Source organism: Muntiacus reevesi, chromosome 2 (genome assembly GCF_963930625.1).
Source record: "Muntiacus reevesi chromosome 2, mMunRee1.1, whole genome shotgun sequence".
NCBI lineage: Eukaryota > Metazoa > Chordata > Mammalia > Artiodactyla > Cervidae > Muntiacus > Muntiacus reevesi.
Window position 1 is genome coordinate 172,857,523 of NC_089250.1, and position 27,944 is coordinate 172,885,466.

Here is a 27,944-nt window from a genome sequence, read left to right on the forward strand (position 1 = left end):
GGCGTCCTGGGCCTGGGGACAGAGCTCTCTCTCCTGAGTCCCCCAGAACGGTCATTGTCTCCAGGGCTCCATCTCCAAAGGCCACCCCTGTGGCTTGGGAGAGAGAGCCCCTGTCTCTTGGGGCGCCTTGCCCCTGAGGAGAAGCACCGGAGAGGCCCTGGAAGCAGGTGGGAGACACCAGGGTCAGAGGAGGCAGCCCTATGACAGAAGGGAAAGGGGTCAAGACGATGAGGTAGGGGTGGAGGCCCGAGGGACCCTGGGGGCGGAGGCAGCCGGAACCCAAGGGATCGTCACCCTGGGAGCTGGGGTTGAGGCCGGGAAGTCCTGCGGCTCCTGCTGGGCGCCACTCCTCCTCACGTCGGAGCTCCCCTGGCCCTCCTGTCCTGGCGGCTCTTCCGGGCACCCCAGCTTGGACACGAGGTGGGCCCATCAGTGACGTGGGGGCCTCCTGGTGTTCAGAGCCTCAGCCTAGGGCTCGGTGCCCAGACCAGGCCAGGGCCCTGCAGTCCAGGGCAGCTGCCTGCCCTTTGCCCCCGTGGTGTGCATGGAAACCCCATGAGTCAGCTGGAGGGGTAAAGGTCTCCGTGGGGCTGGAGGCGAAGCTGGGGCATCGGCAGGAAGCCTTGGTCCCTGCCCCCAAACATGGCCCCCAGGCCCTCCCCAGGAGCGAATGCTCCCTACACAGGGACAGCTGAGCCAAGCTTGGCGGGTGAGACGGTCTGTTTATTTAAGCGAAACCCCACTGGAGTCGGGCAGCACCCAGTCAGCAGACAGAAGGAGCTCGAGTGGCACAGAAGGGGAGGCCGTGCTGGGCAGCGGCCCGAGCCGGGACACGCAGCAGCTGCGGGTGGCCGGCGCGGCGGGCTTCTCTCCACCAGGCCCTGGAAGGCAGGGGCTGCAGGCCGCCGGCCCCGCGGTGCCGGGCGATCCTGGACTGTCTGCTTCAGATTCCGTCCCAGGAGGGCCCAGACTGCAGTGAGGTCTCAGTTCAGGGCCGGACACGACTGAAGCGGCTTATTATGCGCACGCGCAGCGGCAGCCGCTCCCCAGGGGCCTAGTGTCCTGTGGTTTAATAACCGAGACGCCAGGGCACGCGCACAGCACACACCTGCACACGTGTGCACCCTCACATGCCTCAGGCCCCTGCCATCAGCCCCGGCCCCCTCGAGTCCTCGGGTCATCTCGTGTCCCCCGCGTCCCCCCTCACCTAGCCTTGGCCATGCCCCCCAGAAGCCCTGCTCAGGCTTGGTCTTTGGCCTCAAGGTCAGGCTGCAGGTGTCCATGCAGAGCACCCCATCTTTCCTGCCCACGTCGGGGGCAGAGGGAAGTGCTGCCTGCCTCTGAGGAGCCACAGGGTGTAGTCTCGGAGTGCTGTGGGCCCCTCACCCACCCCTCAGCCCCAGGCCCCGAGCACACAGCTGACAGATTCCGGAGCCGCAGGCAAAGCCGTGGGAAACCGGGGCCTGCAGGGTGGGGATCAGGCGTGGGCCTGGCCTGCGTGTCCTGATCTGCGACGCGGGGGACAGTGAACTAGCTGTGGACCTGAGCAGGACCCGCCCCTGGCTCCCCCAGCTGGACCAACTGCCGGCCAGGCCAGGCGTCCTGCCTGGAGGTGGAGCGGCAGGAGCGGCCTGTCTCTCACTCTCCCCTCTGCTCCCAGGCTCCTGCTGCTCACCGGCCTGGTGGCTGTGTTGCTGCTGGAGGCAGGCTCAGCCTGGACCCACCAGGTACGTGTGGGCTCCTCACCCAGCCGCCCCCCGGGGCTGGAAAGGCACCAGCGGGTGCGACCGCAGGGCCTGTGGGCACTGGGGCCCTCAGCAGGGTCTGCGGGGCAAGTCTCGATGACCCCAGGTGAGCCGGGTGGAGGAGAGGCCCTGGTGAGGCTCCCCTGTGCTGAGAAGCCTGGGACCCCTCCGTGTGCAGGGCTGCCCAGGGGGCCACGACTGCTGGGACCGTGTCCTTCCCCAGCCCTGGGTCCAGGCCACCCCGCCCTACAGCCTGGGAGTGCTCAGGTCAAGGGGGAGACACAGGCGGACGGGCACAGCTGTCCCGCAGTTGCTGGGCCCGGTCACGGCAGTGGGTCGCCGTTTCACCTGCTGCCCTGTCCCCGTCGGCCCTACAAGAAGGACAGGCAGAGGAACCAGCCCTGTCCTCAGGCCGCCAACTGGGGTGGGTGGAGCAGGTGCAGCCCCGTGCTGTCCCCAAGTCTCCTCAGAAACCACAAGGCCTCCAGTCAGAGACGCGGGGCAGGATGGAGCCAGCAGTGCCGTCAGGGGCCTCAGTGTGGCCCCTCCCAGCCGCCCGCCACCCGCCCCTCCCACCACCGCTGAGTGCTGCGCTGAGCCTCACCTGCGGCCTCCCTCTCCTAGGTCAGCGTCCAGACCAAAGGCAAAGTCGGGGCTGAGCAGGACACAGAGGAGTGAGTGCCCCTGGCAGTCCTTCCCACCCCCTGGGATGGTGGGTGGGGGGTCGTGTCCAGCTTTGGGGAGGGGAGGTATGGGAGCCCCTGAGAGCTGACTGACCGAGCAGAGCAGAGCGCGGGCCTGGGGGGTTCAGCGGCCCCCTGCCGCCCCACCCAGAGGATCGGGCCCCGCAGCCCGCCCGGGGCCCTGGCACCCACTAGGCTGGTTCCCGCTGGGGGGCAGCAGGCAGACAGCTGCATGGGCCGGGCAGCCAGGCCAGTGGATGCGGCCCCGTCTGCAGCCCCAGGCTCCGCTGACCTCTGCCCTGGCCAGGCCCCTGGAGCCTCCTCCAGGCCTTGCCAGCAGGGCCTCCTTGGGCCCACACACAGGAGGGATGTGGTGGGGACCCTGACCCGGGGATCTGGGCCAGGGCCAGGCCTCCTGCTGCGCGTGAGACGTGAACTGGCACTCTGAATCACAGGGCCTGGGATGCCCGCGCGGTCGAGTCTCCGGAGAAGGACAACCAGCTCATCTGGCTGCTTATGGCACCCAAGATCATGGCCATCAGCGAGGAGCAGCAAGGTGGGGGTCGGCAGTGCCCGCTGGGCCGGGGGAATGGGGTCGGCTTGGACGATGACACCTCGGGAGGGAGACTGAGGCCACCGCCGCTCTGTCCGTCCCCAGGTGCCAAAGCCCCGGCAGAGACCGAGGATGCCCTGGGCCGCGTCCTGGGCCCGAGGGAGGGTCCTGAGCCTGACCGGGACAGCCTGTTCCACAATGTGCCCGAGGAGGCCCTGGAGGAGGCGAGGCCCTGGGTTCGGGTGCTGCCCCCTCGCCAGGTGCTTCACGGACCTGAGGAGGACCGAGACCACATCTACCACCCCAGGGAGCCCTGACCCCACCCTGGCCAGAGAAAAATAAAGCCTGCAGAGGTGGTGGCGTCTCTTCAAGCATAGTGATTGTGGGCTGCCCGCTGTCTGGGAGAAGGGGGCTGCAGGTTGGCCCCACACATGCAGGGTCCCTGCAGCACAAGCTGAGCCCAGGCCCCCGCCCAGAGCCCTCTAACCTGGCAGCAGCTGCTCCCCCCGGCCTCCCCGGGTGCTGGGATGGGCGGGGAAGGAGCGGGATCGGAGAGCGGGAAGACTGGGAGGAGGGGACCCGGCACTGCTGGCTCAGTGCACGGGCGAGTGCGGCAGATGGGCCCAGGCTCTGTGTCCCGCGGGTCGGCAGGCCCGCCGTCGGTCGTGGGCGCAGGTCACTGGAGCGCTGCATGCCGTCTGCGTGCAGGTGCAGAGGGCTTTCCCTGGGGCCCGGGGTGTAGAGGGACACGTTTGGTGCCTGAAGCCTCCCCACGGCTGGACGGAGCCCACTCGGGGCTGAGACACAATGAGATGCCCAGCGGGGACCTCACGTGCCCTACAGCCAGTATGTCACCCCCCAGTTTCAAGCTCCTCAAGGACTCAAATGGTAGCCTCACCCCAAGATGCACTGCTCAGCAGCGTACAAGCCTCCCAGCCCAACAGGAGCTCTCGCACCCAGGCACTGATGAGGAAACCAAGGCTTGGCAGTGACCTGCTCACAGTGAAAGTGAAGTCGTTCAGTCACATCTGACTCTTTGCAACCCCATGGACTGTCCATGGGATTCTCCAGGCCAGAATTGGAGTGGGTAGCCTTTCCTTTCTGCAGGGGATCTTCCCGATCCAGAAATCAAACTCACATCTCCTGCATTGGAGGCGGATTCTTTACCAACTGAGCTATTAGGAAAGACCTGCTCAAGGTCCGGTCCTAACTGGGGCAGAGCAGTCCTGGTCTCCCCACCAGGCACCTCGCTGCCCTCTGGCTAAGTACAGGGGCAGTGCCGACTCAGTCCCCTGCTCCTGCCCCAGAATCGCCCAGGTCTCAGGCTGTTCTGAACCTCACACAGCCCCCATGAGGGCTCACGCCTCCTCCAGATCACCCTGTTAGTGAGGGGACAGCCATCTCTGAGTGAGAGTACAGGCGATCAGGCACTCTGTCCTGAGGAGGGCAGACCCAGGTCCACCCTGGGCACGGCCTTGGGCGGCCCGGGGGGTGTCTGTGGCCAAAGCTGCCTCCAGCCCCACTGGAGCCGGGTCATCTTGGGCCGTTCCTGCACCAAAGGCCGGCTAGAGAGGCAGCGGGTACCAGGGGTCCTCGGTGAGCAGGGGACACTGGCGGAGGCCACGGGCTGCTCCGCCCCCTGAGAGCCTGGGGAGGTCTGTTACCTGAAACAGCCGTGGCTCCTTCTGGTCCTTCATGGCAGACGGGGTGGAGGGGGTTAGGGGAGGCCCGCCTGGCTAGTTCCCCCTGCAACGCCCTAAACTCCCAGGGGCATTTGCACTGCTCAGCCGCCCGAGGGCGCCGAGTCCTCTGACTCCGAGCACGGTCCCCTCCCTCCGCCCCCATCACCAGGCAACGCATCTGCAGTGACGGCTGGTGGGGGAGGCACCTGGACAGGGAGGGGACGACTGAGGTCACCCTCCCGGGAGCCACGGCCTTCTGCCCTGATGCACAGCCCTGGGCACAGGCTCTTAGCCAGGCGGTGCCCACCGACCCTCACCGCCACACGCCTGAGCTGCCCCGAGTGGACTGGCTGTGACCCTTCCTCCCACGGCTGGAAAGGGTGGTCTGTGCTCTTCCCTGACTCTGAGCTTTTGGTTGAACCCAAGAGTGGAAATGACAATTGGGTTCAAGGGATTAGATCTGATAGACGGAGAGCCTGAAGAGCTATGAACAGAGGCTCATGACATTGTACAGGAGGCGGTGACCAAAACCATCCCCAAGAAAAAGAAATGCAAAAGGGCAAAATGATTGTCAGAGGAGGCCTTACAAATAGCCAAGAAAAGAAAAGAAGCTAAAGGCAAAGGAGAAGAGAAACATCTGAATGCAGAGTTCCAAAGAATAGCAAGGAGAGATAAGAAAGACTTCCTCAGTGATCAATCCAAAGAAATAGAAGAAAAAATAGAATGGGAAAGACTAGAGATGTCTTCAAGAAAATTAGAGATACTAAGGGAATATTTCATGCAAAGATGGACACAATAATGGACAGAAATGGTATGGACCTAACAGAAGTAGAAGATATTAAGAGGTAGCAAGAATACACAGAAAACTGTACAAAATAGATCTTCAAGACCCGGATAACCATGATGGTGTGATCACTCACCTAGAGCCAGACATCCTGGAGTGTGAAGTCAGTTGGGCCTTAGGAAGCATTACTACGAACAAAGCTAGTGGAGGTGATACAATTCCAGTTGAGCTATTCCAAATCCTAAAAGATGATGCTGTTCAAGTGCTGCACTCAATATGCCAGCAAATTTGGAAAACTCAGCAGTGGCCACAGGACTGGAAAAGGTTAGTTTTCATTCCAATCCCAAAGAAAGGCAATGCCAGAGAATGCTCAAACTACTGAACAATTGCACTCACTTCTCATGCTAGCAAGGGTCATGCTCAAAAATTCTCCAAGCTAGGCTTCAACAGTATATGAACTAAGAACTTCCAATGTACAAGTTGGATTTTGCAAAAGGCAGAGGAACCAGAGATCAAATTGCCAACATCCATTGGATCATAGAAAAAGCAAGAAGATTCCAGAAAAACATCTACTTCTGCTTCATTGACTATGCTAAAGCCATTGACTGTGGATCACAACCGTGGAAAATTCTTAAAAAGATGGGAATACCAGACCACCTTACCTGCCTCCTGAGAAATCTGTATGCAGGTCAGGAAGCAACAGTTAGCAGGGTCGGGCCTGGTTAGTACTTGGATGGGAGGAAGCAACAGTTAGAACTGGACATGGAACAACAGACTGGCTCAAAATTGGAAAAGGAGTACATCAAGGCTGTATATTGCTACCTTGCTTATTTAACTTATATGCAGAGTATATCATGTGAAATGCTGGGCTGGATGAAGCATAAGCTAGAATCAAGACCGCTGGGAGAAATATCAATAATTGCAGATAGGCAGATGACACCACCCTTATGGCAGAAAGTGAAGAGGAACTAAAGAGCCTCTTGGTGAAGGTGAAAGAGAAGAGTGAAAAAGCTGGCTTAAAACTCAACATTCAAAAAAACTACGATCATGACATTCAGTCCCATCACTTCATGGCAAATAGGGAAACAGTGGAAACAGTGGCAGACTTTATTTTTGGGGGGCTCCAAAATCACTGCAGGTGGTGACTGCAACCATGAAATTAAAAGACACTTGGTCCTTGGAAGAAAAGATATGACCAACCTAGACAGCATATTAAAAAGCAGAGACATTACTTTGCCAAAAGAAGTCTGTCTAGTCAAAGCTATGGTTTTTCCAGTAGTCATGTATGGATGTGAGAGTTGGAACATAAAGAAGGCTGAGCGCTGAAGAATTGATGCTTTTAAACTGTGGTGTTGGAGAAGACTCTTCAGAGTCCCTTGGACAGCAAGGAAATCCAACCAGTCCATCCTAAAGGAAATCAGTCCTGAATATTCATTGGAAGGACTGATGCTGAAGCTTGAAGCTCCCATACTTTGGCCACCTGATTCAAAGAACTGACTCATTAGAAAAGACCCTGATGCTGGGCAAGATGGAAGGAAGGAGGAGAAGGGGATGACAGAGGATGAGATGCTTGGATGGTATCACCGACTCAATGGATGTGAATTTGAGGAAGCTCCAGATGGTGAAGGACAGGGAAGCCTGGCGTGCCGCAGTCCACGGGGTTGCAAAGAGTTGGACACGACTGAGTGACTGAACAAGAACCTTCTGGTGGGCACAGGGGATCCCCAGCAAGAGCTTGGACTAAGTGAAAAATGCTGTGATTTGTCATCAGAAACATGTTTGGTCCTCATCCCTGATCCTGCACGGAGGTCCAAAAGCCTTGGGACTTCCTGTGATGAGTGTGATCCTTCACTGTGTGAATTAGGTGACTCTGGGAAGGTCCCTAAGGATGGGGCCAGTTGCCAGGGAACCCACCAGGAATTGAGGGTTGGAACTTCCAGCCCCACACCCAGTCCTGAGAGAGGGGAGGAGGCTGGGGTTTGGATCAATTGCCAGTGGCCAGTGCATGAACCCTCAGAGAAAACCAGGCTGGTCTAGGGCGCTCTGGGGTTGCTGAGCATGTGCAAAGGTGGGGAGAGTGGTGCCCGGGGGGCAGGAATGCCCCCCCCCCCAGGACCTCCCCACCTGGCGGTTCCCGAGTCCTGTCCTTTTAGGGTAAATGGTGATTCAGGGAGTGGTTGTTTCCCTGAGTTCTGTGAGCTGCTCCAGGAAATTAATCAAGCCTGAGGAGGGGTTGCAGGGACCCTGAATCTACAGCCAGTCAGCCAGAAGCACCTGGGGCTGACATCTGGAGAAGGGCGTCGTCAGGGCAGTCCTGTGGGATCCAACACATCCCCGGGCAGGCGGTGCCAGGAGCAAGCTGGAGAATAGGTCATCCGCTGGGGCCACAGGGCTGCCTGGTGGGGGTGGGAGCCCAGGGGAATTGGGGACCAGGATCATTAAAGGCTCTGGTCCAAAATGGGCAAGAGACTGACCGTTCATGTCAGCAAAGACAAAAGACAGAAGGTCACACACACCTATGAGAAGATACTCAACATCATTAACCAGTAGGGAAGGAGAATTAAAGCTGGAGGTGACATCAGGACAGTTCCACCAGAGAGGGATGAGGACCAGGGCTGGAACATGTATTCCCTGGGGCTGGGGAGGTCAAGTGGCTCAGCGGCCTGAAACAGTCTGGGGGCTTCTTACAAAGTCACACACGTGTGCCCTACGGCCAAGCCTTAAACAGAGGTGTTTACCCCAGAGCTGACATTCACAGCAAGCTTATCTGTAACAGCAAGAGCTGGAAGTAACCCAGAGCCCCCCAAGAGGTGCCAGGGAGTCGTGGAACCCCGCTCAGCAGCTAAGAGGAATCATGGGCTCACATGGCAAGCACCCTACAGGAGCATGCTGGGCACACGCGGCCTTCCTCGAGAACCAAATTCTGCAAAGTGCACACCGACCTGTGGGGTAGGGATGGGGGTGCTGATTCAACACCCAAACGAGCTTAACTGAACATGTTAGATGTGATCTGCTTACCGCCTGAGACTTCAACCTCAATAAAGCTGTTTCAAAAGAGGCCCTTCTTTGGCTGGAAGCGGCCGGCTGTGGGGCCAGCTGTCTGAGGTTAAGCCCCAGCAGTGGCGGCCACAGCACGGTCCCTTCCTCAGGCTGCGTCCCAGACCTGCCCAGCGCGCCTGTTTGCCCTCCAGGTCCACCAGCCCCGAGTCCAGACCACGGGAGGCTCCCCCGGGCCCTGGGGCTCCCCGCTCATCCCAGCTCCCGCACCCAGTCCTGCAGAGTCTGGAGGAGGGAGGGGAGCCTCAGGGAGGGACCCTGCGCAGCGGCCAGTGGGACCCCTGCCCACCGTAGTTTGAGACCCAGTTCGAGAACACACCAGGATGCCACCGCAGCCTCACGGGCCCCGTTCACCTGGGCGTGGGGCATCCCCGTCCTCTGCCACCACCCCAGCCATTCCCAGACGCACTCAGGCTTGTGTGTACACATTCAGTAGGTGCCTAACCACCGGACAGGGAACACGGCAGTGCCGTCCCCCAGCCGGTGGTCTGGTCGGTCCCCAGAGCTTCCGGGCCAGCCCCTGACATCTTCCCTCCTGCCTTTGGGGCTGAAGGAACGGCCCCAGCCCCCTCTTCAAGGACCACCTCAGTGCTTGCAGCGGGCGGGGCTCGCGCAAGCCCACACCCTACTCAGGGCTGCCCGGGCGGCTGACGCACCCCCTCCACCTGCCCTGTGCTGCATCACCAAGGACCCCCACCCAGACCCCCAGGGCCCTGCCCAGGCCCCCTCTGTGCTCTCCCCACTCACGGGTCTCTCTCTACCTGTGTGCACTCTTGTTCCACATCCAGGGACTTGCCAAGTCAGGTGACCCAAACCTACTAGGAGGAGGAAGGCCTTACCTCCCCCCTGAGGATTCACCAAGAGTGGGTGGGGCTCTGCTCTCTGGGGAGCCAACAGCCTCCCTTGCACTTAGCACCAAACAGGCCTCTGTGAGTCAGGAAAGAGCTACTGTTTAAAGCTGTGGACCCAGCGCTGGGCACACCACCTCACTTTTGCATCATTGTCATAAACGGGACAATCCTGGCCCTGGTCAGCAGAGGCCCACGCAGGACCCTGGCAAGGCGAGCTTTGGGTGCTGCTGGGGAGGGCCGGGCTGGCTTATCTGGCCACCGGACGGACGTGTCTGCTGGTGACCTTGGCAGGCTCGGGGGTGTAGATTCCTCTCTAGGTGGGTGGTCTTCAACAGGCGTGGCACAGGTCTTCGGGAGCCAGCACCCCCTTCTTGAGGATGAGGTTCCCGTAGAGGGCTGTCTCCCTGCACAAGGAGCAGGCTGAGCGCTGGGTGGGGATGCAGAGGACCCGGTTGCCCGGGCACGCCCAGCAAACCCCTCAGCGCTCTCATTCCCTGTGGGGCATTTAGTCCCAGGGCAGGGTCTGCGTGGAGGGTGGAGAGAGCTCTGGAGTGGGAAGGGGTAGGGACCCTGCTCAGCAGACGTAGTGTGACCCACTGGACCCAGCCAGAACTCACCCAGTTGCCACAACAGCAAAAGCCTTTTTCGCCCGCTCATAAAACGCAAACCTCTCCACCATCCCCAGGGAGCCCTGGAAGGCAAAACAGAAGGGTTGAAGCCCAGGCCCGGCAGGAACAGGCGAGTCTCCAGGCCAGGGCCCCAAGGACGCTGGCCTTCTGACCTGTGCGGGCTGCGCAGGCAGGGACTCAGGGGGCTGTGGTGGCCACCTGCCTGGGGCCCTTGAATCACCTGAGCTGCACCCAGGGTGGTGGGTGGGGCTGGGGGCCACTGAATGGACCGGGAGCCCCGGGTCCTCTCTTCAGGAAAGTCCCACCCAAGACCTGCCTGGCCCTTTGCAGGACAGGGGTGACAGGCAGCCTCAGGCCAGGCCTCTGGGAGCCAGGGGTACCCTGCTGTCCCCAGGCTGGGGTGTGTGAGGACCCCCGGGCAGAGACAGATGAGGGTCCCAGCAAGGAGGGGGTTGGCCCGTGGTGCAGAGTTTGGGGGCCTCCAAGGCACAGAGGGTCCCTGAGCCCTTCCCCGGTGGGGATCTCAGGCTCACCTCATAGCCAGCCTTGGAGAGGATGGACTGGTAGCTCGTCCACACTGGGGTCAGCAGGCCCCTCTTCCTGTCGCTGGGCATCAGCTCCATGACCACAGCCTAGGGATGGAGAGGCTCGACTCTGTGGCCACCCACCTTGCCCTGGGCGCCCCAGGGCTCCTCTGGTCGGTTCAGGACCTCGGGAACACACGCCCTCCCCGCCCCATCAGGGCAAGTGGTCCCCCATGATCTGGCAGAAGGTGAGCCGAGGCCGGGAGCAGCCTTACCGGGCTCTCCACGTAGGTGTCCAGGGGTAGCAGCTGCAGCACAGCCTCCAGGAGCTGGGGGATGCCCAGGCCTGGGGGCAGAGGGTGGCCTCAGACACCAGGCTCGAGCTGCCTACCTGGGGACACTTACTGAGTTCACACTGAGTCTCCCCGCCGGAGCCACAGCCCCTGTCTCTGTCTGGCCCTGCCCACGCCACCTTCACTCTTCCACACAGGCCGTTGGTGGGGACCCCAAACACGTGTCCACCAGGAGGGGCAGCCAGGCCACCTTCTTGATCCCAGGAGGCCCTGGAGATGACCCCCTGAGACGACAGTGAGGTCTGGGAAGAGGCTTCTCTTGGCTGCCCTCAGAGCTGCCCCGCTTGGCTCCAAAGCCCCCTGCTCTCCTGAAAGTTGGTTTCTGCTTGTTACACTAATGTGTGTTCATGTACAAAACTGGGAAATACAGAAGCCCATGAAAAGAAAGGACCATCCCACCCTCAGAACATGGCTGGGGGTGGGAAGCACCCAGGCGCAGCCGAGCCCAGCCCACCCCCGTTACCCTCAGGACTGCTAACCTCTCTCTTAGGTGTCCCCTCCAGAACCTGGCTCCAGGGCCCGCCCCCCAGCCGCACCTCCCACTGTCCCCTTCGGGACCTGGGACCCGTCCGCACCCCCCACCCCCCCCACCCCCGCCCATGAGAGGGTGAGAAGGTCTTTAGAGGCTTGTGAGCTGCGGACACCTCGAACATTTGGGGCCAGGTCACCAGGGCTGGGATTCTATAGCAGAGTTTAGGCTGAGCGCGTGGCCTGGGCTGGCCACGGCTGCTCGGTCGGGCCTGTTTTCCCCGTTGTAAGAGGCCACCAAGCGCTGCGTGAGACGGCGCAGGAGGCCCAGGCTCCGTCTAGGGGCGGGGCTGAGGGGAGGAGCTGGCGCTGAGACCTCCTGGGTCCCTGGGCAGTGCCTGCGGGCCTGGTGGGAGCGGGAGCAGAGCCCAGCGCCCCCTCCCACCCTGCGGCAGGCGGGGCTCACCGTCGGCTCGGATCTCCTCCGGGCCGCCTCTGCAGATGGAGCTGCTGGGGAAGTTCACGTCTGCAAGAACTGGAGGGCCAGCACGGCCAGACATCAGCGCGGGGTCGTCCCACGTCCCTCGCGCCGCGTGGGGGGCACAGCCCCGGAGCCGCAGGGCCGACGCCTGAGGACTCGCCCCGCCCCGCCCGGGTCTGCGAGCGCGAGGGACGGGAGCCCCCGCGCCCGAGGACCTGAGGGGTCGCCGAAGGCTGGGCGGGCTCCGGGCGCGCGGCCGCAGTCTCAGGAAGAGAGGCCGACGCACACGTCCCAGGCCGGCCCGGGCGCCGGCGGTGCGGGCCCGAGGGCCTGCAGGGGACGGGGCTGAAGCGGGGGCCGCGCGCAGGGCTGCGGCGGGGCGTGCGCTGGGCCGCTCAACCCGGACGCCGGGCTGGAGAAGGAACCGGACCTGCCCACCCCAGCCCAGGCCCGGCGCCCTGCCCGCCCGCGGCCCGCTGGGCCGGCTCTCCCGGAGGCTCGGACCCCGCGCTCACCGATCTCATCTCCGTGCCCCATTCTCGCCAGGGCGAAGAGGAGCTCCGGGGACAGGAGCGCCGGGACGCCCTTGAGCACCACCATGGTCGTGGGCGGGGGGCTAGCGGCCGGGGGGCGGGGCTGCGCGGGGCGGGGCTGTCCGAGGGGCGGGGCTGCGCGGGGCGGGGCTGTCCGAGGGGCGGGACGGCTGAGGGGCGGGGCCTGGGCCGAGGGGCCCCTGCCAAGCGCTGGGGATTCGGGGGTTGTTTGGGGAGAGTTGGACGTCAGTCAGTCCATCCCAGTGTTGCCGGAACCAGTACTAGAGAAAGCAAGCACCACACTCGGAGAGTTGGAGAACTCAGATTTATTATGTCAGGGGGCCCAGAGGAGTTAGCACTCCAAGCGCTAATCCCCGAACGAGTTTTTAGAGACAGACTTTAGTGGACTTATAGTGGGCTTCCCTCATAGCTCAGTTGGTAAAGAATCCACCTGCAATGCGGGAGAACCCAGTTGATCCCTGGGTTGGAAAGATCCGCTGGAGAAGGGATAGGCTACCCACTCCAGTATTTTTGGGCTTCCCTTATGGCTCAGGTGGTGAAGAATCCCCCTGCAATGTGGGAGACCTGGGTTCCATCCCTGGGTTGGGAAGATCCCCTGGCGAAACGGAAAAGCTACCCACTCCAGTATTCTGGCCTGGAGAATTCCATGGACTGTATATTTGTGAAGAGTCAGACAGGAATGAGCGACTTTCACTTTTCTTTTCCCACTTGATAGTGGTCAACACTAGCTGTTATAGGCTGGTTTAAACTAAGGGAACATGAGTTAAGACAGGGAAGGAGATGTCTGACCTTTACACTGACAGGCATGATTAAGCAGGTTTGCAGGGGCTGGGCAATTGCAAAGAGCAGGACAAGGGTGAGTAAGATAAGCTCCAGTTCCTAGTATTCTAAGTCCCCACTTTCTGAGACTACGTGATCCAGACTTTGCAAGGAGCTCGCTGAGTTAGGGAGGCAGAATGAGCAGGAGGTTATGTAAAATTTTAACTTTTCCTCTTCACCAGCAGCTGCCGGCTTTCAGGGCTTTGGCACCCCACCGGATCCGGCACCCGGGAACCCACGTGTTTGTGGTCGGAGATCCCCAGTGCCTTCCTTGCTCCAGGCCTCCGTTCTGCCCCCAGGCCTTGCTGACTTGCCCCCACCTCCACAGGGTCCCGGATGCCCTGGGGTGGGGAGGAGTGGGTGGTGGTACACGGTGACTTCTTCAGCTAACGTCTTCACACTGGAAAGACCCTGAGAGCAGGTGGGAGGTGACCTTCTCCTAAGCAGCAGTTCAGAGAGCACCGCCCCTCCCCCCCCCCGTCTCCCAGGTCAGCCTGCTGAGACCCATCTGGGACCCAGCTTGGGGCCAGCACCCCTGCTCTGGACAGTAGTTCTCGGACTCCACCCTTTGGCCCGGAATCCCGGATGCCAGCTCTGGGTTAACACCTTCGGGTTCAGCCCTTCAGAGCTGGGACCATCTACCACACCGCTTCCCTGTGCAGGGTGTCACCACCTCCTGTGCACCACGCTCGGAGGCTGGGAGAAGACGCCCATCACCCCAAAGGGGAGGCTGTAGCCTCTCAGCCTCCAGGGCGGAGTCAGGATTGTGGTCCTCGGACCTAATCTTGGCTGTTGTGTGTGGACAAAGAATGTCCCTGCCATGTTCCCAGGTGGCCCTATTGGTAAAAAACCTGCCTGCCAAAGCAGAAGACATAAGAGACGAGGGTTTGATCTCTGGGTTGGGAAGATCCCCTGGAGGAGGGCATGGCAACCCACTCCAGCATTCTTGTCTGGAGAATCCCAGGGACAGAGGAGGCTGGCAGGGTACAGTCCATAGGGTCGCAAACAGTCAGACATGACTGAAATGACTTAGCATGCATGCACACCATGTCATTAAACAAAGGATATTGAGGCCACCAAGCCTTCAGCTACTGCAGCTGCACCTGCGTTGCACCCTGAGGGGATTTACTATGAAGAAGAAAAAATGATCCTGGCTCTAGATAGCTGAGATGCATATTAAAGGCATGATTCCAAGGAGCCCAAACGCTGGCATCTGCCCATACATAGGCGCTAGATTCATTAACTTAAGATGTCTGGTTTTCTTTACTTAGCAATAATCTTTTGCTGTTCCAACTACCTGGTTTTTTGTTTTGTTTGCAAAAACTCCTATATACTGGCTCCTCCTGTGACCTGAAAACTGGGTTCACCTCAGTGAGTGTCAAACCAAAAGACACAACCAAGCTGGCAAAGATGATGAAAAGAATTATCACTCACAGCAAGTAAGGAAAACAAGAGGGATCTTTCCCAAAGCATTGTCTCCCCACTGGCAAAACTGGGGAAGTTTTAAGCTAAGGGCACCACCAGAGGGGTTTGAGCAGAGAATTCAACATAGAACTGGAGAAAAGATCAGGTGGACAGAGTCCAAGTCTTTGTTGTCTTAATTCAGGAGGGTCAACATCATCAGCCCAGCCTCCACCTGGGTGGGAGCCTTAGTTCCTGCAGAATTCAAAGTGTGTTATTATGTTTATCCCTTGAGAAGAACTAGGACTCTGCTTTGTCACTGCATTTTCTCTGTCCCTGCATTCCTCTGTACCTTTAAGATCACTGATTACTGACTGAGACCTGTTCAAGGGCAAGCACCATGACCAGGTTTAGATCACAAAATGATTTACACCAAAATGGGTTGTCTTATGTCAAGAATGTCTCTTATGCTGTGAAAGTGCTGCACTCAATATGCCAACAAATTTGGAAGACTCAGTAGTGGCCACAGGACAGGAAAAGGTCAGCTTTTATTCTAATCCCAAAGAAAGGCAAAGCCAAATAATGTTCAAACTACCGCACAATTGCATTCATTTTACATGCTAGCAAGGTCATGCTCAAAATCCTCCAAGCTAGGCTTCAACATTATGTGAACTGAGAACTTCCAGATGTACAAGTTGGATTTAGAAAAGGCAGAGGAGCCAGAGATCTAATTGTCAATGTCTGTTGGATCTTAGAAAAAGCAAGAGAGTTCCAGAAAAACATCTACTTCTGCTTTATTGACTACACCAAAACCTTTGACTGTGTGGATCACAACAAACTGTGGAAAATTCTTCAAGAGATGGAAACACCAGACCACCTTACCTGCCTCCTGAGAAATCTGTATGAAGGTCAAGAAGCAACAGTTAGAACCGGACAGGGAACAACAGACTGGTTCCAAATTGGGAAAGGAGTATGTCAAGGCTGTATATTGTAACTTAGCTTATTTAACTTATACGCAGAGTACATCATGCGAAATGCCGGGCTGGATGAAGCACAAGCTGGAATCAAGACTGTCAGGAGAAATATCAATAACCTCAGATATGCAGATGACACCATCCTTATGGCAGAAAGAGGAACTAAAGAGCCTGTTGATGAAGGTGAAAGAGGAGAGTGAAAAATCTAGCTTAAAACTCAACATTCAGAAAATGAAGATCATGGCATCTGATCCCACCACTTAGGGCAAATAGATGGGGAAACAATGGAAACAGTGAGAGACTTCATATTCTTGGGCTCCAAAATCACTGTAGATTTGACTGCAGCCATGAAATTAAAAGATGCTTACTACATGGAAGAAAAACCATGACAAACCTAGACAGCATATTAAAAAGCAGAGACATTACTTTACTGACAAAGGTCTTTATAATCAAAGCTATGGTTTTTTCAGTAGTCATGTATGGATGTGAGAGCTGGACCATAAAGAAAGCTGAGCGCTGAAGAATTGATGCTTTGGAGCTGTGGTGCTAGAGAAGACTCTTGAGAGTTCCTTGGACTGCAAGGAGATCAGATCATTCAATCGTAAAGGAAATGAGTCCTGAATGTTCATTGGAAGGACTGATGCTGAAACTGAAGCTCCAATCCTTTGGCCACCTGGAAAAGACCCTGATGCTGGAAAAGAGTGAAGGCAGGAGGAGAAGGGGACGACAGGGGATGAGACGGTTGGACGGCCTCACCGACTCGATGGACATGGGTTTGAGAAAACTCGGTTTGGTGGTGCACAGGGAAGCATGGCGTGCTGCAGGCCACGGGGTCACAAAGTCAGACACGACTGTGCGACTGAACTGAACTGAACATGGTATCAGTCAAGAAAGCCATTCCTGCTTCTCTCTCTGGGGACCCCCTGCCCTATCTATTTACACCCCCTCAGCTCTGTGGAACAGGCCCCTCAGAGCTCTCTGAGAGGCCGTGCCCAGGGCTGAAGTCTTCAGCAAGTCTGCTGAATAAAGCCTAATTCTCAACTTTTAGGTTGTGCATCCTTTTTAGTGGACAGGTATGATCATCTTCCCCAAATTGCAGTGCCACCCCCATGCCATATGGCATGCCTCCCCTGAGAAGTGGGTCTGTCTCCTTTCTTGGACCAGGTGAACCTCTGTGACTGCCTCCAATAGAAAATGCTCTACAAGCTGCTGCCTGGCTTCTGGGGGCATGTCATAAAAGGCAGTATGGTTTCTCCCTTCAGAACACTTGCTTTGGTGTTAAAATCAAATAAATTTGGGATAATTTGCTACGCAGCACCAGCTAACTAATGCAGGTGGCTCCGATGCCCAGCCGAGATGTCAACAAAAGTCCTGCTACACCACCCTTGGCCTTCCACCCTGTCTGCTCCATCCTACCCACCCCCGACCCCCAATCCATGCACTTAGGATAGAGGGCAGACCTCAGTTCAGATGGCCATGCCTGCACCAGCTGGGTCATACCCTTGCTTTAGAACCCTGCACCTAACCTCACTGCCCAGCCTGTAGACTGGCTTTTGCTCAGGCCAGCCAGCTCTCAGCTCTTCCATGCTCGGGCTCCTCCTTACAGGGCTGCCTTGCTCACTTGAGGACTTACTGCTGCTGGCCCTGCAGGAAAGTCCAACTCAGAGCCCGGACAGGCCAGGCTCTCTCCCCTGGGGACCCTGCCCCTTCCACCTCATCCCTCAGTGGACCTCAGCCCTGGCTGTGGTGGCGGGTCCAGAGGCCTGGCAGGTTCCGGGGAAGTACCGTATGTGAAAGAGGCAGAAGACCTGAAGACAACAGGCGCCCCTCAGCCATTGCTCGTCCCTGGGGAGCCTTGGTGGTCACAGCCGCCAGGAGGTGGCCGGCAGGGCCCGCACACAGCCACCCACAGCGGCCGACTGCACCCAGCACGACCAGGCTACTCCAAAGTCCGAGCGGAGAGACTAGTAGTTAACATTCCCTGAAGCTTTTTTTTTTTTTGAGAAATATAAGAGGGAAAAGCCAAGTTTATGGATAGATGAGAAGGAAAGTTCTCAGCTTCAAAAGCCAATCGCAACCCAAAACCAGTATGGGGTGGGAGGTCAATTAACTCCAGAGGGAGTGAGGGCTCTCAGGGTTTGGGGTCCCTGCCATCTGTCCAGGGTCTGCCTGCTGCCCTCTCGCCCACAGCAAAGCACGTGGTTACACGTGGACAGTCCTGTCGCTCCCAAGCCCAGGGCTAGCACACAACCCAAAGAGAAGGTTCTGTTCCCTGGGCCTGAGGGTAGACCCATCCCTGCCACGTTCTGAAACCCAAACAACTGTGTGGGTGCAGACCTTTGAGACACACACAGACACTCATGTGTGGGCTCCACATCCAGCCTTTCCTCAGCTTCCAACTGAGCCACTAGGACAAAGGACAAGGGTGCCTGTGGGCCTCAAACGGGCTCCTTCCAACTGGCCCCCAGCACTCGGGGCTCCATCAGTCTGAATCAAATCGATTATTTATTTGGCTGTGCCAGGTCTTAGTTGTGGCTTGCAGGATCTTCTCTGGAGCTTTTTTATTTCAGTTGTAGCATGTGGGATCTAGTTGTCCGATCAGGGGCTGAACTCAGACCCCCTGCATTGGAAGCTCAGTCTCGGTCACTGGACCACCAGTGTAATCCCACTTGGAATCAATTATGACGCGCCCTGACCGTGTGTGGAAAATTAAACCAATGCATTTCCTTCCTCAATGGGAAGGTCTCCCCCTGCAGATACTTCTGTGGGGTCATTCTAGACGGCGCGTCACTCGCACAAACCCTGGTTACACAGCTTTAGCACGTGGGTGCCCACATCTGTGATGGTGAGGACTGCCCGGCCGGGGCCAGCCTTCCGACCCCAGGGGAGCCTGATCTCACGGTCCCTTTGCGCCTGCTTCCTCTGCGAGGGCAACCCCATTATCCAGCACCTTCAACGACTTGCCCTGGTGCTCCGCTCCGATCTGCACAGTTGGGGGCGAGGCCCCACGAGAGCTGCTCTGCGACCCTCTGCCAAGGGGGACGAGGCTGCACCCCGGCCTGCCTGCTGCGTGTACTGCGAGGAGGGGCCGGTGAGGAGGCAGCGGTTCTGTTACACGACACGACCCTCACAGACGCGCTTGAGCTGAAGTGCAAGGGTTCACCCAGAGAATGTTTGTTGCACTGTTGTCACGACGGCTCTGACACAGGAACCTGGACATGGTCTCGACATCCTGAGCCACTTGAGTAAGCAGATCACAACGCACACACATCATAAAACACTTCAGGGCGAATAGGAATAGAACGCGAGTAGGAATCGTATTCAGCCATGAAAAGTGGCTGTTGTCACTGTAAAGTTGTCACTGTTACAACCTGGGTGGACTTTGGAAATATTACATTCAACTCAGCAACACAAAGTGGAATAAAGGTCCCCAGGACCTGGGGGCGGGGGGCCAGGTAGGGGCTTAATGTTGAGGCGTAGTTTCTGTTTGGGGCGATGAAACCGCATGGGGATAGATGAAAACACTGTGAAGGCACGCTGCGAGGTACATCCAAAAGTGGATAAAACAGCAAGTTTTCTGTTATCTATTTTACAATGAAAAAGAATCACAGTCATGAAGAACAGGGAGCATCTGTGCAAAAGCAGCAGAAATGTGGAGAACCATTTTCATACAAAGAAAACCGAGTTTCACAGGTTGAGCGCGTGGGCACAGAAAATCCTAAGAGCCATGAAGCTGTGAACAGAAGTCACCCTCGGACGAGGATTGGGAGCACTTCGCGGACTTTGTTCTGTTTGAATGTTGTTGCTTAGAATGACAGACAAAAGTGTTTAAAAAGTGATAGAACTCTCAAGAATAGAAATAACCAAAAAAATGCCTAATGTGACCTGAAGTCTGTCAGTCAAGAGCATGTCCCTTTAGAGACCCAGCAGCAAGGCCTTCACTCTGAGTGGCCACGTCCACCGCTGCAAATGACAGTGGCCAAGCTGGGGCCCCGTGACCACTGGGTGAAGGCCACCTGCCCCCCGGCAGGCTGGGAGCCCACACCACCCTGCAGACCCCGCAGACCCCGCAGACCCCGCAGACCCCGAGAGAAGCCGTGTGTCACCGACACTGCGCACGAGACAGAAGCGTTGATCATCTTCTGAAGCTGCTCGTCCTCCTAGAAAGGTGGCCGAGGTAGAGGCGGCCGGCTGTCACTGGTCTTTGAAGTTGGCCTTTCTCTTCTCCACAAACGCGGCCATCCCTTCCTTCCGGTCTTCCTGTGGGGAGAAGCAGCAGGGGTGGACGGCGACTTTTCCCGAGTCCAGGCCTGCTCACTGCCTGCCGGATCCTCCCACCCTCAGCCGTCCACACCCATGGGTTCTGTGGTGGGATCACCTCAAGGGTGAATGACCCAACTCCCTGACCAGCGAGGGTGGGCCCGGAAATGGGTATTTTCACAGTAAACACCCCTGCCCTGCCGTGGTAATCATCATTCTGTCATCCACTAACCTTCGAGTGAAACAAACCCTCATCTACAGAGAACCTCAGTTGCATGTACTCGTTCACCACATCATGACCTGGATCTAGTGCGACCTGTGTCAGGTGGTGTCCTGAGGGTGAGGAAGCAGGACACAAGGAAAGGCTCTACCTCGGCCCTCCTTCCTCACACACTCACTGACACACACGCGCACACACACACACTCGCAACACATGAACGCTCACACCACATACATGCACTCACACACAAGAGTACATATGCAATACCACACGCATGCACTCACACATGTACTCACAACACACGAATACACTCACATGTGCACACATATGCACTCACAACACACGAATACACTCATACCACATACATGCACTCACACATAAGTGCACACAGGCACGTACTCACACATGCACACATGCACTCACACCACATGCACTCACAGGACACGCATGCACTCACATATAAGTGCACACACGTACTCACAGTATACACATGCACCCCCACACAAGTGCACACACACGTACTCACACATGCACACAGTACATGCATGCACTCACACCACACACATGCACGCACACACGCATGCACACATGCACTCACAACACACAAATACACTCATACCACATGCATGCATTCACACATAAGTGCACACAGGCACATACTCACACATGCACTCACACCACATGCACTCACAGTACACGCATGCACTCACATATAAGTGCACACACATGTACTCACACGTGCACACAGTGCACTCACAGTACATGCATGCACTCACACCACACACATGCACACATACACACATGCACATATGCACCCACAACACATGAATACTCATACCACATGCATGCACTCACACATAAGTGTGCACATATGCACATATGCACTCATACCACATGCATGCACTCATACAACACACACTCACACAACACACATGCACCCCCACACAAGTGCACACACATGTACTCACACACATGTGCACACAATGCACTCACAGTACATGCATGCACTCACACCTGGACTCACACCACACACACGCACTCAGTACATGCGTGCACTCACACACAGATGCACCCATACCACACACATGCACACACACATATCTGCACTTCCTCAAGAACCAAGGTCATTTTAATCTTTCTTTTATGAAACACCTACATATGATTTCCTGATAGTAAAAAAAGAATTTTAGTGACTATTACAAGAATGACTTCCTTCAAGTTACTGGCAGATACCCTGGAAAATAATGTGCCAAGGCTTCAAATTAGTGTTAAAATACATTTGATCCCCATTCCAAGTAACTGGAACGATCTACGAAAATTATGGGTAAATAGATTGCCTTTTAAATACAGGAACTGCTATTTAAGTGTGCAGTTCCTAAGATCTTCTGTAATAAGAAATAACTGTAAAAGTTTTTGTACTTTTGAACTTCCACACACGGTGCTGTGTGCTATTTGCTCAGTCGTGCCTGGCTCCGTGTGACCCCGTGGACTATAGCCTGCCAGGCTCCTCTGTCCTTGGGATTCTCCAGGCAAGAATGCTGGAGTGGGTTGCCATGCCCTCCTCCAGAGGATCTTCCTGACCCAGGGATTGAAGTCAGGTCTCCCGTACTGCAGGTGGATTCTTTATGGTCTGAGCCACCAGGGAAGCCCCATTTATTTGCAAACATCACTGCCCAGCTACAGGGAGGCTATGAGTTCTGACCAGAGAGAAACGGTGATAAAATCTACAACCAAATTCCAGAACTTCCACGGCTGGACCATGTGATTCCCCACGTGAATGAGGCTACTCACGGTGGCAAAAGTTGAGTAGAAGAGCTTCTTCTCCAATTTAACGCCCTCTGCTAATGTCATTTCAAAAGCTGAAAAAGAAAACCCTGCAGTGAGGAGCTGAAACACAGACGTGGGAGCGCAGAACTTTTTGCAGAGGCAGGAACCAGCCCGGGGACCGACGTGTGCTTTGAAGTCACGGGATTGAAGTGCAGCCTCCCTCTCCAGGTGTCGCCCCGGCTGCGGCCCAGTGAGCAGCTGCTCCCGGGCTCCGTGGGCCTGTGTGGGGACCAGTGTGACCGGTGTGGAAGGCGGGATGGAAAAAACTGTCCAGTCACGAGGGGGCTGAGGAAGCCCAGACTCTAGAAGCACGACAAAGAAGTAAGGGCGACACTGAAAACGGAGCTGTGGGCAGTAGGAGCGAGGCCCAAGTACGTCTGCAGCAGAGGCGAGGGGGCGCGAGGCTCGTGGAAGCTTCCGCGGCAGCCCCCGCAGCCAGGTCCCGTGACCAGCGCCAGGTGATGACAGGCGCCCCGGGCCTCGCTGCGCACCCGCGCCCTGCACACTCCACACACTGAAGGCTGAGCCCGGGGAGCAGAGGCAGGGTTGGGGCAGCACGGCCCTCCAGGGCCACTCCCTGCCCTCACAGGCGGCACAAGCAAAGGGGCAGCCTCGCTCCACGCTGAGAAGAAATCGCCGTGGTAACACCCAAGCGATTCTCAAGAAGGGTGATCAGAGCTGCTCTGTTGGCCCAGAGTGGCCACTGAGCCCAGACCCACAGCCGGGAGGGCGGAACTGCCCCAGGCTCACCCCTGGACGGTCAGGAGTGGCTGCGGCAGAGAGGAACCTCTTCCTCCCAGGTTTTGCAAGGGACCCTCCCGGGCTGCCTCTGCTCACCAGCACTGGCCCCCAGGCTGGCCCAGTTCTCAGGTCCTGCTTCCAAGGGGAGCTCAGACCAGTTCAACAGAATTTGTGAGCAAGCAACTAGAAACTAGAATGCTACGAAGAGCCAAAATCGAAATACTGAGAAATCTAACAATTTTTGTCCAGATTAATTAAGATGTACAATTCAGACCCCGAATTGTCAAGCCTCGCAACTACTCCTGTGCGGCCTCTCCACCCTCTTCCCTACCTGCGTTCACTGATTCTTTGGCCATTGCTGTTACAATTTTAGAGTTGCTGGCAATTTTTTCTGCACATTGGATGGCTTCTTCGACCACTGTCTCAACAGGAAAAATTTTGCTTACAAGACCTACAACACAAAAAGGTAAACAACACGTGGAAACAGCTGATTCTAGTTCTCTGTCACAGCGTGGGCCTCCAACAGGGACACAGGAAAGGATCCACAGTGTCCCCTGGTGGGGCCGCTACCCTTGGTTGTGGAGGTCATGGGGCTCTTACAGTCAAAGGTCACTGAGGGGCCAGGAGAGGGCCTGCCTGCAGGGGGTCTTAGAGACCACCCATTGTTCACGTTGGTTCTGAGAAGTGGGATGGTTTCACTGTTAGTGTTTAATTCACAAGGACATTTGAGTCACTCCGTTGTGCATGGTGGTATTTCAAACAGACACAGGCAGGGAGTATCCTGGACTCGTAGGATGCCGGAAAGCTCCGTGCTGACCACTGTGGGAATCCCTGGGTGAGGCCCTCCCCTCTCCACTCAGCTTCCCAAGGGGGCAGCTCCACGGGGCGGCCCCAGCCTGTACCTGCTTGCTTGGCGTCCTGGGCCGAGATCCGGTCGCCAGTGAGGACCATCTCCATGGCCAGGGACTTTCCGACGGCACGGGTCAGTCTCTGGGTCCCGCCTGCACCTGCGGGGGCAGAGGGCTGCTGGGCGCCGCTCTGCGGCCAAGAAGCCACAGACACGCTGCTGGCAAGTGTCTCGGGCCTGAAGACCTACAGCACGGCTGGGGGGTGCGCAGAACTGGGGGACCCAGACACCACAAGTAACCTCCTTCCCACACTCAGGCCCCTGACTTGCGCCCTGGGCCCCCTGTACCAGTGCCTCTCCTGCAGGAGTCAGACTCTGGATGGACGCGTGGAGCTTGCAGACCCTGACCTGACCCACCCCGGAGGGCAGCTGGGGGCGGCCTCCTATCACAATCGGCTCTGCTCCCGGACTGGAACGTGGGCAAGGCTCCTGCCTCTCCGGCCTGGGGACGTGCTCCTCTCTCCTGGGATCTTCGGGTGTCTAGCCCCCCATGGACTTCACCTCCACAGGCGCTGCTCCCCTTCCCGCCCACTCAACGCCTCTGACTGGAAAGACTGGTCTGCCCATTCACCTGCCCACAGTGAGCCCCAGGGCTGCCAGGGCGAGCAAGCGGCCACCTGAGGGAGGCGTCCACGGTCCAGCAGACTCAGGCGCTACCTCAACATGGTGGAGACCTTGGGCACTGGGACAGAAAGAGTCTGGCAGTCACCCTCAGCTGACCCCACACGGCTCACCGCCTGGCCTGGCGGAGACCCTGGACTCCAGGCTCTACACCCGGGCAGAGACTTTGTGGGACACAGCCTGTGGCTCTCGTCAGGTGGGCCGAGGGGCAGAGGCACCGCTGTTGGCCCACTGCTCCCATTGCCCTCCCTGCGGGGGATGCGATTCCCTGCTCTGAACCTGCTGAGGCCACGGGTCTCGCTCTGGCCACTGAAACGGGAGCCCTCAGCGCTGGCCCATGGTCACCATGTTTTCTTCTCTGAGCTGCTGACCTACAAGGACCCACCATGGATGCGGCTCAGCAGCAAGAGTCACTACGGTCGGAAGCCAGTGTGTGGCCTGCCCAGAAGAGCCGGCAGGGCTCCAGGCCCCCATGCCCTGCCCCTCGCGGACGGTAGTGCAGCCAGGCTCACACGACAGCCTCTGTTTCTGTCTGACGCTGAGACAGCCCAGATGCCCGGCAGAGGGCTGATTTGGGCTGATTACTTGAAGAGCTGACGCTTGAGCCTTTACCTGGGATGGTTCCTATTAGAATCTCCGGCTGTCCAAACTGGGCTTTCTCTCCAGCATAAATGATGTCACACATCATAGCAAGTTCACAGCCACCACCAAGCTGCAAAAGAGGCAACACAAGAGGACCCCAGTTAAAAATCACTCTATTTGCTCATTTAAATCTTCTATTAAAAGGAACGCCATCTGGGGTACAGTAGACGTCAACACAGAGGTGGTAAGTTAGGTAACTGTTTCCATAAATTACGTACACAGTTGATTCTGCCAACCTTTCTGGCAAGAGCCAGACAGCAAATGCTTTTGGCCTTGCATGTCCTATAGTATCTGTCGTGGCCACTCCACACGGCTGAGGGAGCTCAAAAGCAGCCAAGAGAGGGAAGAACTGAGAGGCCGCTGTGTTCCAATACACTCTGCCCACTGACCTGCTCACCCCAAGGAAGCTTTACTAAGGATTGTGAGTTGAAAGGTCCTTCTCACTTCTGTACAGGCCACAACCAGCCCCAGAACCTCTGAACCTTCCAGGCGCCTACAGGAGACCCTGACGCACCAAACGGGGCACCCAGAGCTTTCAACAGTAGCAGAAGGAGTTAAGTCATAAGGCAGTGCAAGTTGAAAAGTCATCAAAACTGCACAGAAAGCCAACACATGTGCCCTTAACCTTGCAGAGGGGGGAGGCGGCTCCTGGGGAGTCTTAGGGACCGTGCTGAAGACTAGGGGGCTTTACTAACAGGGGAATCCAAAGGCCAACAGCTGAACCCCCTCCCACAGAGCAGATGCTAAACGCCCTTTACAGGTCTTGGTTCTTTTGCATCACTGAGAACAAGACACAGCCTCCTCCAAATAAAAACCGGTCTTACTGCTCAGATACAATTCCTTCAGGTGCTCCGAGTGCAAGGAGGCGGTGTAGGGGGAACACTCACGGCATAGCCATTGACAGCAGCTATGATTGGCTTCTTGACACGTGTGAGTCGGTCCCAGTGGCTCAAAAACCCGCCAGAGTAACAGTCCTGGAACGTGTGGCTCTGCATTTCCTTGATGTCGGCTCCAGCTGGGTGGTGGGAAATCATGTTCCAGTTATCAGAGGTCCCACATCAACAGGCAGCTGTTGAGTGTCCCAAGGGTAAGCATTGGGGTTTTGGGGAAGGCCACATGGACACACAGCTGGGCTGGAGGCAGAGGGCAACACCGTGCGATACGAGGTGATGGAAGTAATGCAGAGGGAAGTGGGCAGGACAGACCAAGAGGGGACTCAGAGAGAGCTGGGCTCACTCACTAGTCCCTCTCACCTGAGACCTGCCTGCCTGTGAGCAGGTTAAGTTTGCTGGCAGAGCGTGCTCAACATTAAACACCAGAGGTCCCTCCAAGCAGCTCAGAGTTTGGTCTACCTTATGTAAATAAATCCTCACGCTGCAGAACTTGCCTGATGCCTTCATGGAGGTATAAGGCTGCCTGCCACGCCACAGGTGTGATCACATACCTGGTGGCCGGCCACCATGCTGCCCAGCTCACCTGCAAACGCCTTCTCCCCGCCTGTGAGGACAATGGCCCCCACGGCTGGGTCTTCCTCGAAGGCCTGCAGTGCCTGGTTGAGCTCCGCAATCAGGCCATTGCAGAGCGCATTGAGGGCCTTGGGGCGGTTCAGCTGGATCAACCCCACGTTGCTGTTCTTTCCCTTCTTTGCTGTGATGATGTACTCAAAGGCTGCACCTGGGAAGAAAAGGGAAAGCGGGATTTCCACTAACAGAGGCATCAAACTGGGGGATGTATTCCGTCACTGGATAGGGTGACCCCGACACCTGAGGGCCCTGCTCAGTCCCTGGTGCTGCAGCTCACACTGCAGGGCTCTCTGCTTTCACAGATGTTGGAATGTTTCCTCAAGTTAAGACAGCCCCAGCAATGACCAGCGGCCTTCCTTCTGAATGTGTTGGTTGGCATCTCCCAGAACCTGTGCTGGAGATGCCTGGGATCCTGCACAAACAAGAAATGAGGAAACTCCCTCTTTAAACAGATGCCAACTGGGTTAAGTGCACACAGGCAAAGGGCAGGGGCAGCCTGCTCAGGGAGCCAGAATGACCTCGGGGCGGGAGGGGGTTGGGGGGGGAGCTTAACAAAGGCAGCTGCTTCCTTGAACGGGGTACCTATCCGGTGGGCTTGCTGGGGAGTGACTGAAATCACCCATGTGTAGGCAGCATCCCCCACACCCCGTATACAAGACCAGAAAAGACTGCTGGGTACAGGCCAGGATGTAGGAGCAGGTGGTCAAAAGGAACTCGGGTAACATGAACGCCAGTTAACAGCTAGGTTAAGTGGACACATAGGTGAAAGAAGAGGCTGTAGAGATTCGTTCCCAGAGATGTGGCCAAGAGTTCCTGGGAAACACGGGGTGGTGGGGGCGGAGGAGGGGGGGTGCCGGCTGGCCGGGGGTGGTACAGGCAGAGCCTGAAGGGAGAAGCAGTGGATCTGGGGAGGATGGGCGGGAGGCACCAGAGGACAGCACGCGCGACCCCTTCCAAATGCAATGCGCGAACCGCGCGTCCTCTTGGTCTGAGGGCTGTCACACCAAATGCTGAAGTGGCCAGAGGTCTTGGTACTCAGCCCCGAGAACCCGGGGTCGAGACGCTAGTGATCCCAGGGCTCCGCGCGCTCAGGAAGGAGGTGCTGGGCGGGGGAGTCAGGCTGGACGCTCCGGGGCAGGAGCGCGGAGCGGCCCAGGGGTCCCGCCCCAGGAAGAGGCCCTGCGACCCCAACCACGGCCCGCCCCCGCGGCCCCGCACTCACTCGAGGCGAAGGAGCGCTGTACCGGGCAGCAGAGCCAGGGCCGCAGCGGGGCGCGGACGCGGGGCAGCAGGGCACGTAAGGCGGCCATGGCGCTCGCGTGGACGACTGTACCGTCCGCCCGCCTGCGCTGAGGGCCCTTCCCCGCGGAGCCGCCCCCCGGCCGCGCCAGTCAGCGCCGGCCCCGCCCACCGGCCCGGGCCGCGAGACCAAGCAAGTATCGCGAGACCACGCCAGGCGGCGGAAGTGGGCGGGGCGACGGGCCTGCGGTTTTGGGAGGAGGGGGCAGGAGGGTCCAGGCGGAGGGGCGGAGGCGGCACAGGGCTGGGCGAAGGGTTTGGAATTCGGGTTCTGGTCCTTCTGCTGCCTGTGCTGCCCCAAGCGGTAGGAAATGTTGACTAAAAAAATGCACAATGTGAGAGTTTC

General features: G+C 57.6%; 3 protein-coding genes across 3 annotated transcripts; 1 reads left to right on the forward strand and 2 right to left on the reverse strand.

The window, feature by feature from the left end:
• The first annotated feature begins 227 nt into the window (after positions 1-227).
• Positions 228-3,836, forward strand: PRAP1 (proline rich acidic protein 1). The gene is made up of 7 exons (XM_065919237.1): positions 228-232; positions 733-916; positions 1,398-1,470; positions 1,573-1,727; positions 2,370-2,419; positions 2,884-2,984; positions 3,087-3,836. The coding sequence occupies exons 1-7, from the start codon at positions 228-230 to the stop codon at positions 3,296-3,298; spliced, it is 780 nt and encodes a 259-aa protein (XP_065775309.1). The 3' UTR covers positions 3,299-3,836.
• Positions 3,837-9,434: 5,598 nt separating this feature from the next.
• Positions 9,435-12,447, reverse strand: FUOM (fucose mutarotase). The gene is made up of 6 exons (XM_065923612.1): positions 12,326-12,447; positions 11,796-11,864; positions 10,784-10,854; positions 10,518-10,616; positions 9,973-10,046; positions 9,435-9,759 (listed from the first exon to the last, which is right to left on the reverse strand). The coding sequence occupies exons 1-6, from the start codon at positions 12,408-12,410 to the stop codon at positions 9,684-9,686; spliced, it is 474 nt and encodes a 157-aa protein (XP_065779684.1). The 5' UTR covers positions 12,411-12,447; the 3' UTR covers positions 9,435-9,683.
• Positions 12,448-19,128: 6,681 nt separating this feature from the next.
• Positions 19,129-27,678, reverse strand: ECHS1 (enoyl-CoA hydratase, short chain 1). The gene is made up of 8 exons (XM_065923613.1): positions 27,522-27,678; positions 26,253-26,450; positions 25,664-25,791; positions 24,747-24,846; positions 23,509-23,613; positions 22,938-23,057; positions 21,830-21,897; positions 19,129-19,818 (listed from the first exon to the last, which is right to left on the reverse strand). Exons 1-8 carry the CDS (start codon positions 27,607-27,609, stop codon positions 19,753-19,755), a joined length of 873 nt encoding a protein of 290 aa, XP_065779685.1. The 5' UTR covers positions 27,610-27,678; the 3' UTR covers positions 19,129-19,752.
• Positions 27,679-27,944: the final 266 nt, after the last annotated feature.

Bases quoted from the DNA above. Each gene is read 5' to 3' on its own strand.
- FUOM (XM_065923612.1), bottom strand. From the start codon at position 12,410: ATGGTGGTGCTCAAGGGCGTCCCGGCGCTCCTGTCCCCGGAGCTCCTC. The intron at 10,855-11,795 runs GTGAGCCCCGCC...CTCTGCCCCCAG, and splicing joins GGAGGAGATCCGAGCCGACG to GCCTGGGCATCCCCCAGCTC. The intron at 10,617-10,783 runs GTAAGGCTGCTC...CTCCATCCCTAG, and splicing joins ACACCTACGTGGAGAGCCCG to GCTGTGGTCATGGAGCTGAT.
- ECHS1 (XM_065923613.1), bottom strand. From the start codon at position 27,609: ATGGCCGCCTTACGTGCCCTGCTGCCCCGCGTCCGCGCCCCGCTGCGG. The intron at 23,058-23,508 runs GTACAGGCTGGG...TTTGTGTTGTAG, and splicing joins CCAGGACGCCAAGCAAGCAG to GTCTTGTAAGCAAAATTTTT. The intron at 19,819-21,829 runs GTGAGTAGCCTC...TTCTCCCCACAG, and splicing joins TCTACTCAACTTTTGCCACC to GAAGACCGGAAGGAAGGGAT.
- PRAP1 (XM_065919237.1), top strand. The intron at 1,728-2,369 runs GTACGTGTGGGC...TCCCTCTCCTAG, and splicing joins GCTCAGCCTGGACCCACCAG to GTCAGCGTCCAGACCAAAGG. The intron at 2,985-3,086 runs GTGGGGGTCGGC...GTCCGTCCCCAG, and splicing joins CATCAGCGAGGAGCAGCAAG to GTGCCAAAGCCCCGGCAGAG.